The 12,116-nt window shown below is 42.4% G+C and overlaps 1 protein-coding gene across 1 annotated transcript in view; it reads right to left on the bottom strand.

Moving 5' to 3' along the window:
- LOC139367625 (von Willebrand factor A domain-containing protein 5B1-like) overlaps nt 1–6,969 on the bottom strand; it is a 40,069-nt gene extending 33,100 nt beyond the window's left edge. Inside the window, exons 1-6 of the mRNA XM_071105891.1 lie at nt 6,786–6,969; nt 6,374–6,535; nt 5,850–6,072; nt 5,359–5,513; nt 3,766–3,897; nt 2,449–2,573 (exon numbers count right to left, since the gene is read on the bottom strand). Of these exons, the coding sequence (XP_070961992.1) occupies nt 2,449–2,573; nt 3,766–3,897; nt 5,359–5,513; nt 5,850–6,072; nt 6,374–6,535; nt 6,786–6,969 (981 nt within the window). The remainder of the gene's footprint in view (nt 1–2,448; nt 2,574–3,765; nt 3,898–5,358; nt 5,514–5,849; nt 6,073–6,373; nt 6,536–6,785) is intronic.
- Between the last annotated feature and the right edge of the window lie 5,147 nt (nt 6,970–12,116).

Raw genomic sequence — 12,116 nt, 5'->3', positions numbered from 1 at the left:
GGAGCAACTTTGTAGCGGGGCAGGCGGAAAAAAAGGGAGGAGCATCAGGGCTAATCGCATTAGAAGGGGTGGGAGATGAGGAAATGTTGGACGGGCAAGGAGGCATGGCTGAGTCAAATAGGATTCCTAACTTAATGGTGATAAAAGAGCACAGCCATCCTTGTCAGTAAAAACCACATCAACATTAAGGGACATGGGCAGCTGTGAGGAGGAGGGTTTATTCTCCAGGTCTTTAACCATTTTCCAGATGTTCTTAGACCCACAGAGCGAGAACTGCTCCTTCAATAACTAACTTTGGCCTTCCGGATAGCCTGAGTCCACTTATTTTTCATTTTCCTGAATGAGAGCCAGTCAGCCTGATTATGCATGTGCCAAGCCTTTCACCAAATGGAATTCTTGAGGTGGAGGAGGACCTTTGCCAGATCACGGTCGATCCAGGGGCTGAACCTGTTTTTAATAACACATTTTCTTTATGGGGCGTGTTTGTTAACAATACCACAGAAAATATTAAAAAATAAGTTCCAAGTGTCTTCGACAGAAGGGATTAAGCTGATTCTATAGAAATTTACAGAGGCCAGGTCATGAAGGAAGGCTTGCTCATTAAAGGTTTTTAGCAGGCGTCTATGACAAATAAGGACAGGTCGTTTTGCTGAGCAGCCATTACGAACACAGGCTGTTAAACAGTGATCACTTAGGTCATTACAAAAAACACACGACTGATACCTATCAGGATTATTTGTGAGGATAACATCAAGGAGTGTAGCCTTTTCTGGGTGTTTGGAGTCATACCTTTTGGGATTGGTAATAATCTGAGAAAGATTTAGGGAGTCCCATTGCTTTAGGACCTGGTCAGGTGGTTTATGCATGTCCCAGTTTAGGTCACCTAGCAGGACAAATTCAGACTTAGTGTAAGGGGCCAGGAAAGAGCTTAGGGCAGCTAGGGTACAGGCCGGTGCTGATGGTGGATGATAACACCCAGCAACAGTCAAAAAAGATATATATTTTTTTAATTGAATGCTTAAAATCAGAAAATCTAATTATTTGGGGACAGAATTGGTGGAGACAATCAAGCACTGAAGGTGTTGGAAAAACATATGTGTTACACCATGCTATATTGTGGATAAAGAGTTACCTGTCTAACAGAACACAGAGGGTGTTCTTTAATGGAAGCCAATCCAACATAATCCAGGTTGAATCAGGAATTTCCCAGGGCAGCTGTCTAGGCCCCTTATTCTTTCAATCTTTATTAATGACATGGCTTTGAGTGGCTAATCACTGGCTTTGAGTAAAGTCAGTGTGTCTATGTCTATGTATGCAGATGACTCAACACTATACACTTCAGCTACTACAGCAACTGAAATGACTGCCGCAATGAGCTGCAGTTAGTTTCAGAACTGGTGGCAAGGAATACATTAGTCCTAAATATTTCAAAAACGAAAAGCATTGTATTTGGGACAAATCATTCACTAAACCTTAAACCTCAACCAAATCGTGTAATAAATAATGTGGACATTAACAAGTTGAGGTGACTAAACTGCGTGGAATAACCCTGGATGTTGATACAACAGTAGCTAATATGGTGAGAAGTCTGTCCATAATAAAACGCTGCGCTCTTTGCTTAACAACACTATCAACAAGGCAGGCCTACAGGCCCTAATTTTATCACACTGACTACTGTTCAGTCATGCGGTCAGGTGCCACAAAGAGGGACATAAGAAAATTACAATTGGCTCAGAACAGGGCAGCACTTAAATGTACACGGAGAGCTAACATTAACAATAATTATGTATGTCAATGTCTCATGGTTTAAAGTGGAGGAGGGATTGACTTCATCTCTACTTGTTTTTGTAAGAAGTGTTGACAAGCTGAATGCACTGGGCTGTCTGTTTAAACTACTAGCACTGCTGGACACCCATGCACACCCCACAAGACATGACACCAGAGGTCTCTTCACAATCCCCAAGTCCAGAACAGACTATGGGAGGTGCACAGTACTACATAAAGCCTCGACTACAAGGAACTCTATTCCACGTCAGGTAACTGATGCAAGCAGTAGAATCCAAATTTTTTTTTAATGATAAAAATACACCTTATGGAACAGCGGGGACATTTTGTATTGTAGATATGTAGTGGTGTAATAATGTTATATGATGTACTGTTTTATTATTTGTTTTATGTGTAATGCAAGTGCATTAATGCGTTTGGACTCCAGGAAGTGTAGCTGCTGGGGTCCAAATCAATACACATACAAATATTTGCAGAAGGTCTTATTGTCTGATGAGTATATTTGAATATTTATTATGCTACACACTTTTCTTCTTTAATTATAAGCAGCATCTTGACATTTTACAAAGCCTGTTTAATCTAAAAGTCATTTTCTGACAGCTGTTTCTGTCTCTCATTAAGGCTGCTGTGTAAGATGCATATCAGATCTGATGCAGCACTCACTTTCTTTTCATTGCTGGAGTCCTTCTTGGTGGCCTTGATGAAGTCACTCTTCCCCGCGAGGTGATCATCGTACTCCTCCAGAGTCATGTCTCCCTCCTCAATCAGCACATGTGGCAGATGAGGATCTAGACAAAAGAGGAGATTGTGGCCATTAGACTAATGTGATACGGTATCACCTAGACAACCAGCATGTTTCAGTATGAGCTAGATAGTGGCTAGATATAGTACAGATTTTTTCTGTCACAGAAGTCCGTCTTGGATTTAGATTTCCAAGTTGTAATGATGTCGCAGTCAAAATGATAGTCCCATTACTGTTATTTCCTGCTCAAATTCTGCTCTCCACAGGCATCTCTCAAAACATCTCTCTGCAGTGAACTTTACGGCGAGCTGTTTTTATTGACCGTTTACCAAATCAATGGCGTTTTCTTTGAAAACCGACAATCATTTTTCAAAATCATTCAAGTTAATTTAGCTATACCAATACGGACGAAAAACCGGCAAGCACTCCATTCATCGCTCTATTTTTGTTTCACCTTTATTTAACTAGGCAAGTCAGTTAGACCGCTGTGCCATCCATTTGGTTGAGCTCAGCAATTTCCTTGATGAGATTGAAACCCCAGCACCACATCGGGCTGAATTGAATTGCACAGCGAGCAACTGGCCCCAGGTCTGTTTGTAGACAAAGCCATCTCTTAGCGCCTGTTGAATAAGAAATCTGGGGATTTATTATTGCCTCTGGGAGACAACTGGTCCATGCAGAGGTCAAGACAACCAGAAGAGGATAGATAGACAGGGAAAGAGAGCAAGAGGGGGGAGAGATAGAGAGAGCGAGAGAGAAAGGGAGGGAGACAGAGAGTGAGAGTGAGCGAGAGAGAGAGTGGGTGGCTGGGTAAGCCCGAGGACAGCTCATACATTTGCACAAGGTGGAGGGTGGATGGAGTGGAGGGGCTGAGGGTGAACAGATATGCAGAGAGAGAGAGAGTGGGTGGCTGGGTAAGCCCGAGGATAGCTCATACATTTGCACAAGGTGGAGGGTCGATGGAGGGGAGGGGCTGAGGGTGAACAGATATGCAGAGAGAGAGAGAGGCTGATGATTCCCCCCATGTGATCTGATTAACTGTCCTCATATAAATAACAGGGCATTATCTAAATGAATGGTTTGCTGCAGATAGTCAATGATTTAACACCGAGGATAGGTAAACACTGGTCTATTCTGGGTATGTGATACTGTATTTTGAAGAGGAGTGAGTAATTGTTGTGTCTGCCAGGCTGAGTGGTGGGTGGTGGATGGTGTGTCTCCTAAAGTGCAGTACCCACCGCTGGGGTAGATGAGGATCTCCACAGGGCAGTCGTAGGTGTATTTGTCAGCCAGGGTGATGACAACGCTGGTGGCTGAGCGGGCCAGGGGGTCTGCGTCGGCCCGGATCGCATGAGAGGGGCTCTCCACACCTGCACAAAAACACCTCTAAAGTATCTACAGTGTAGAATCTACAGTGTAGTATAAACAGTGGCATCCACTGTGATTTTACTTGACAAAGACATAAGCTATATACAATAGTATGTGGACACCCTTCAAACTAGTGGATTTGGCTATTTCAGCCACACCCGTTGCTGACAGGTGTATAAAATCGAGCACACAGCCATGCAATCTCCATAAACAAACATTAGCAGTAGAATGGCCTTACTGAAGAGCTCCGTTACTTTCAACGTGGCACCGTCATAGGATGCCACATTTCCAACAAGTCAGTTCATCATATTTCTGCCCTGCTAGAGCTGCCCCAGTCAACTGTAAGTGCTGTTATTGTGAAGTGGAAACCTCTAGGAGCTACAACGGCTCAGCCACAAAGTGATAGGCCAAACAAGCTCACATAATGGGACTGCTGGGTGCTGAAGCGTGTAGAAATCGTCTGTCCTTGTTTGCAACACTCACTACCGAGTTCCAAACTGCCTCTGGAAGCAATGTCAGCACAAGAACTGTTCATCGGGAGCTTCATGAAATGGGTTTCCATGGCCAAGCAGCCGCACACAAGCCTAAGATCACCATGCGCAATGCCAAGCGTCAGCTGGAGTGGTGTAAAGCTGCCACCATTGGACTCTGGCGCTGTGGAAACGCATTCTCTGGAGTGGTGAATCACACTTCCCCATCTGGTAGTCCGACAGACTAATCTGGGATTGGCGGATGCCAGGAGAACACTACCTGCCAGAATGCATAGTGCCAACTGTAAAGTTTGGTGGAGGAGGAATAATGCTCTGGGGCTATTTTTCATAGTTCGGGCTAGGCCCCTTAGTTCCAGTGAAGGGAAACCTTAACGATACAGCATACAATTACATTCTAGATGATTCTGTGCTTCCAATTTTGTTGCAACAGTTTGGGGAAGGCTCTTTCCTGTTTCAGCATGACAATGCACAAAGCGAGGTCCATACAGAAATGGTTTGTCAAGATCAGTGTGGAAGATCTTGACTGGCCTGCACAGAGCCCTGACCGAAACCCCATCAAACCCCTTTGGGATGAATTGGAATGCCGACTGCGAGCCAGGTCTAATCGCCCAACATCAGTGCCTGACCACACTAATGCTCTTATGGCTGAATGGAAGTCCCCGCAGCAATGTTCCAATGCTTTCCAAGAAGAGTGGAGGCTGTTATAGCAGCAATGGGGGGACCAACTCCATATTAATGCCCGTGATTTTGTAATGAGATGTTCGACAAGCAGGTGTCCACATACTTTTGGTCATGTGGTGTATCACAAAAATACTCAAATAAATCCTGTTTGTGTGTGGAGGTAGCTTTTTACTCATAGTGGAAGGATGTCTATATCGGTATGCAAGTCACTGTTGGTCAGGAACATAAATTGCATTTATTATTATACAAATGAACTGCAATATGTAGATGGTTGTGTGTTGTGTCTCTGACCTGCAAGGAGATAGGGGGCTCTGATCTCCAGCTGGAAGCTAAACTCATAGTCGATGGAGTTGATGGCCTCTTCCTCCAGTAGCAGGGCCATGCACAGCTGGGGATTTATGGGCGTCTGGTCATGTTGACCCAGGGCACAATTATGCCTGTCCCTCCTGTGCAAAAATACCACAAAACAAAATCATATCATGTCTTGTCCACGAGTCAGCTCTTTCTCTGTCTAGAACATTTAAAATAATTTATGTCTAATACCGGGAGGTTGTGAATAACTTAACTTCTAAGTTCACAGTCAAAGGGATACTTCAAGAGTTACAAGACTGTAACTACCAATTGGATACCACAAAATTGGGCAGAAAAAGGGGTGGAAAAAATAAATAAAGATCAAGTTTTCTTTAAAGATCAAAATGGCACTATACATTTTATATTTGGACAAGACAGCATTGACATTCAGTTGTGGTTATGATGATAACACATTGTCACAGCATTCTTACGTTCTGTTCTGGAAGTTAGGGGAGAGTCCCTGCTCCTCGTTGATGGTCCTCTGGACCCTCGGGGTGCACACGGAGGGTGACGTGACACGGATTCCCCCATCCGGCAAGGTGGGCAGCTCAGAGGAGGTGCTGACCAGCACGTTGACCGTCTCCAGAGGTGGGATGACCCCCAGATTCACCACCAACACCGTCCTCTCCAAGTCCTCGTCCAGCACTATCTGTCCTGGAATACCATAGCAGAACAACTCACATAAATGGTAATGTTTGGTATTTTTCTGAGCAATATTATCATTATTCACTGGATTATATTCTAGATACGTAGTTGGAACCAAAACCACTAGACTGGTCCCTGTTTGGACTGTCTTACCATCTCCAATTGTCATTGTCACACAAATGACCATAGGAGTTGGCAAGATGGCACAAAGAGATCTGTGGCCAGGCTACAGAACCACTGACCACTTCATGACAGTGTGTGACGATTCCCCTAACCTTTAGAGGTGACATGGCGTGAGACACATTCTTACCACTGCCACTCTGAAGGGCTCCATTAGCTGTAGTGCAGCAATCAAAGTAACAGTCATCCATCTTGGACTTGTCTTTGATTTGCACTGTTATTATTTGGCTGGAGATCATAGCCTCGAATCCCACAACAGTAGAGCATTCTTCCAGTGGGTAAATGAAGATACCTGCATCAAATGAAGACAGGTAATTAAGTCAAACTAACGCAATTATGTCAATACAGCCCCTGGACAGTGCCTATGTAAATGTTTACATTGAGAAACATTGTGGAAGCTCTAGAGGCTACCTAGGAGACAAGGGAAGTAAATTCAGAATAATAATTTTAAGCACACTTGTATAAGACCCCCAGGGAATGTTCATGATCACTTGTAGTAATGATCTTACTTTGTTGTATATGCTAACAAATGAGGACCTCACCTTCAATAGGATGGTCCTCGAAGTTGTTGTAGGTCATGGATGCTGTCAGGGCTAGAGTGTAACCTCTGACACAGGAAGTGATCTCGGAGACACTGAGAGGCAGAGCATTCTGTCTCTCCTTGTTGATCAGGCCTGGCATGGTGATGCTTCTTTTATGTTTGAGTTTCTTTTCATTACCAATCATAGACTGGGGGTAAATAACAAATTGTTCAGACACATTTTTAATAACTCAGAAATAAAAAACTAAAAAAACTATACAAACAAACAGTTTTCATTATAAGCTCTGATATCCTCTCCCTTGTATTGTTATCCAGCGATAACATCAAAGAAAACAGAGCGGGCCTTATTAATGCCTTTGAAATCATTTAAAACTTTCTTTAACTAGGCAAGTCAGTTAAGAACTAATTCTTATTTACAATGACGGCGTACACCGTCCAAACCCGGACGACGCTGGGCCAATTGTGCGCCGCCCTATGGGACTTCCAATCACAGCCTGGTGTAATACAGCCTGGATTCGAACCAGGGTGTCTGTAGTGATGCCTCTAGCACTGAGATGCAGTGCCTTAGACCGCTGCGCCACTCAGGAGCCCAAAACATTACATCCATGCAGGCAGGCCCAGACAGTAAAACCACAGGGAAATTAAAACTATCAGTTCAGTACATGCATGCTTAGACTACAAAAGTGATTGAAAATGAAAATGAAAACATTAGAGATAGAGAGATCATGTTTTTTTACTGTAGTATGACATGAGTGGGGGTCTCTGATCTACATGTAAAGCAAAGGCAGCAAAAAACAATACAACACATTTGTCCAAGGTTATATTCAGGACACATTTCAAGTTCCCACTATAGAAAAAGCATGACTCATCCAACAAACAGAGGATCAACATCAAAGTTGCACTGGTCTGGTAGAATATTGCATGAATGAGTGTGTGAGATGAGACGTGGCTATGAGAAGTGGACAATGCTTATGGCCAATATTTTCATGCAAATGTCATGTGACATGGCAGCTCAACCTTTATTACCAGTCAAAAGTTTGGACACACCTACTCATTCAAGGGATTTTCTTTGTTTTTCTTTGATTTGTTTTCTACATTGTAGAATAATAGTGAAGACATAAACTAGGAAATAACGCATATGGAATCATGTAGTAACCAAAAAAGTGTTATATAAATATATATTTGAGATTTTTCAAAGTAGCCACACTTTGCCTTGATGACAGCTTTGTACACTCTTGGCATTCTCTCAACCAGCTTCATGAGGTAGTAACCAGGAATTACATTTCAATTAAAAGTTAATTTGTGGAATTTCTTTCCTTCTTAATGCATTTTAGCCAATCAGTTGTGTTGTGACAAGGTAGGGGTGGAATACAGAAGATAGCCCTATTTGGTAAAAGACCAAGTCTATATTATGTCAAGAACAGCTCAAATAAGCAAAGAGAAACAACAGAGCATCATTACTTTAAGACATGTAGGTCAGTCAATCCGCAACATTTCAAGAACTTTGAAAGTTTCTTCAAGTGCATTCACAAAAACTGTCAAGCGCTATGATGAAACTGGCTCTCATGAGGACCGCCACAGGAAAGGAAGATCCAGAGTTACCTCTGCTGCAGAGGATAAGTTCATTAGAGTTACCAGCCTCAGAAACTGCAGCCCAAATAAATGCTTCGCAGAGACACATCTCAACATCAACTGTTCAGAGGAGGCCTTCATGGTCGAATTGCTGCAAAGAATCCACTACTGAAGGACAACAATAAGAAGAAGATGCTTGCTTGGGCCAAGAAACACAAGCAAATTACATTAGACCGGTGGAAATCTGTCCTTTGGTCTGATGAGTCCACATTTGAGATTTTTGGTTGCAACCGCTGTGTCTTTGTGAGACGCAGAGTAGGTGAACAGATAACCTCTGCATGTGTAGTTCCCACCGTGAAGCATGGAGGAGGTGTGATGGTGTGGGGGTGATTTGCTGGTGACACTGTCTATGATTTATTTAGAATTCAAGGCACACTTAACCAGCATGGCTCCCACAGCATTCTGCAGCAATATGCCATCCCTTCAGGCTGGTGCTTAATAGGACTATCATTTGTTTTTCAACAGGACAATGACCCAACACACATTTCCAGGATGTGTAAGTGCTATTTGACCAAGAAGGAGAGTGATGGGAGTGCTTCTACAGATGACCTGGCCTCCACAATCACCCGACCTCAACCCAATTGAGATGGTTTGGGATGAGTTGGACCGCAGAGTGAAGGAAAAGCAGCCAACAAATGCTTAGCATATGTGGGAACTCCTTCAAGACTGTTGAAAAAGCATTCCAGGTGAAGCTGGTTGAGAGAATGCCAAGAGTGTGCAAAGCTATCATCAAGGCAAAAATAAAAAATAATCTAAAATAAAATAGATATATTTTGATTTGGTTAACACTTTTTGGGTTATTACATGGTTCCATATGTGTTATTTCATAGTTTTGATGTATTCACTATTATTCTATAATGTAGAAAATAGTAAAAATAAAGAAAAACCCTTGAATTAGTAGGTTTTTCCACATTTTTGACTGGTACTGTGTGTGGTGTTCTGGGTCTGTCCAGAGAGCCATTGCCTGAGCGTCTAACACTGGCTTTATGTGAGGTGTTGTGAGGAAAGCAATTTCCATAGAAACTGAGAGGCTGCCTGCCTAATATACCAGTATTAGTGGCTATAAGACTACACAGATTACAATACCTCCACATAGTGAACAACTCTACCTACTTCTTCAGACAAAGAGTATTTTCTGTGAAACCTCAAGATCTTAATTATCTACATGATGGAGCTCAAGATTGTTGCTCTCCCTGGCTCCCTGGACTCGATAAGATGACAACATTTAACAGACCAGACTACTGTCTGTTGTCATAATGCAGCCACACTTTACAGGATCCATAATTCATTGACAAAATGCGTTCCCCCTCCTCGTACTACTTAATCAAAAGGAGGTTTTGGCTGGCCGGCACAGCATTGTCATTTATTGAAAAGGAAAAGGTCAGACAGATGCATCAACATTGCTCACGTCTGCTCTGCTCTGTTCTGCAATCAGTGTCAACCATGCCACCATGTGTCCTAAGGGGCACAAGCTGGGAATATTGATATAGTATTATATTTAATTATATTACTAATATTGATGTTGTAGAGATGCAGTGTCTTGTTCCTGTACGACTCAACATCTCTCATAGTACATTGATGCCATTATTCTTATTTTATTCTAAAAACAAATTGAACAGCATAACCGGACTGTAAACTGTTTTAGCTATGACAACACAGAAATCCATTGTGAAATCAGATGGCCTCATATTGATGTACAGTTATAATGCAAACATGATTAATAAACTGAATCCACTTTTTTTTTATAGCCATGCTAAGCAATCATGGTGGGGGAAAAGAAGAAAAAAAAGATATATATATATATATAATGTTTTTCTTCTTCTTTTCCCCCCACCATGATTGCTTAGCATGGCTATAGAAAAAAGTGTGTATATATATATATATATATATATATGAGAACAGGAACTCAAATTGAGGGGGAATGTTCACATAAAATGTTCACAATTAAGTCGATTTATCTTATGCACAAAACTATCCCCTTTCAATAATGCCAGAAACTTGCTCCAATTATTTATGTCCAGTGGTCATAAGGCAATCTATTAGCGTTTCTCTTTTAATGGGAGTTTCCTTTTTCAGTCTGACGGGTCATGATATTGATTGTGTCCAAGTGATAGACCCCATGAGACCCCCCTCCTTGTCGTATGAATCATCCTGAAATCTCCAGAAAGGTTCATCCGAACATAACCTAATTTCATCCACTATAAATATACCAGAAGCCATCATTTAATACAGTACAGTCATAATAACATCACAATAACAACAGCTTTCCAAAGAAACAGGTCTGAAAAAAACACCTGTTGATTGCTATTGCTCGATTTCATTGCAGACTCATTTAATTGAAAAAATATCAATGCCGTTATACAATATACATGCACAATATTTAGCAACTTTTCAAATAAACAAATCATATTTAGAATGTAGAGAATGGAAGCAGCATCATGGCATGCAATCACTGACATCATCTGATATCAACACGTCTTCTTACCTTTCATTTGTGTCAACTGGGAGTGAAATTATGTCTGTCTTTTGGATGCCCACTTTTCATGAAAGATGTCCTTTCCCTTCTATTTCTCTTCCCTCCTTTTTTTCTTGCCTCTACAGTATGTGGCGTAGAGGAAATGCCAGCTGTCACAGGTGGGCAGAGAAACTATTAATTAAATGGCTCTGGCTTTTCACAGAGGGACTAAACAAATCAAAGAAGGACAGTTGACAGGCAGCAACCGTGGCAGCAATTCAGTCAGCACAGCAACATGTGGTTATAAAAAGTATCTCTCAGCTCAGTCGCTGTCCTCCCTCCTTGTGGCTGGAGTTAGAGGCTTTCGCTAACGGAGAGAGAGAGAGCGAGAGAGAGAGAGAGAGAGAGAGAGAGAAAGAGAGAGACAGACAGTCCTTTGCAACAGATTAGCATCCCTTTCCCCTACTACCTCTCCTCTTTGCATTTATAGCATCAGCACCATCACTCTCCTTCCCTGCAATCGTTGATGCGAGACCCCATTTATGGATCCTTTTTGATAGCTGGGGGATCAGACTAGATAGATGAAATGCAGCACCAGGCATGGAGGACTAGTGGGGGGGGGGGGGGCATAAAGCATGTCTCTCTTGCCTCCACCCAGGGCAGGCATCAAACCTTCCCACTCACCATCGCTGACAAGTGCTCTGTCTCTAGTTTATTGGAAAGCCTATAATGTTTTTATTCTAATGTGGGTAGTGGGAGTTTAGCTGTCTGCATTGTGGCCACTGTTAGTCTGATCCACCTATTATTTTTTTTCCACTGAGGAGGTAACCATGACAATCAATATAGAGTTCTACTGGCATCTTAAAAGACATTTTGGTTGGCATGAGGGAGGGGGTTGTGTGGGTGGAGGGTATTGGCTGAAGCTGCATCCGCTCCTCAATTAAATTAGCATTATGCTGGCCATAACCCCCCTCTCTCTTTCCTCTTTTAATCTCTGTGTGTGTGTGTGTGTGTGTGTGTGTGTGTGTGTGTGTGTGTGTGTGTGTGTGTGTGTGTGTGTGTGTGAGAGAGAGAGAGCGAGAGAGAGAGAGTGATGTGGACTGTCAGGTCCCTACCTGGCTGGGTCACTTTCATTAGGACCGATCAGGACATCCATAGTCTCTTCTCCTCCTACTCAAATTGTCTGGGTCCAGATGACGAATCAAAAAGAATAAACCATATCAAATTAGATAGAAATGACATATA

Source organism: Oncorhynchus clarkii, chromosome 16 (genome assembly GCF_045791955.1).
Source record: "Oncorhynchus clarkii lewisi isolate Uvic-CL-2024 chromosome 16, UVic_Ocla_1.0, whole genome shotgun sequence".
Lineage (NCBI taxonomy): Eukaryota > Metazoa > Chordata > Actinopteri > Salmoniformes > Salmonidae > Oncorhynchus > Oncorhynchus clarkii.
The sequence above is the reverse complement of the archived record's forward strand: the minus strand, read 5'-3'. Positions and strand labels throughout refer to the sequence as shown.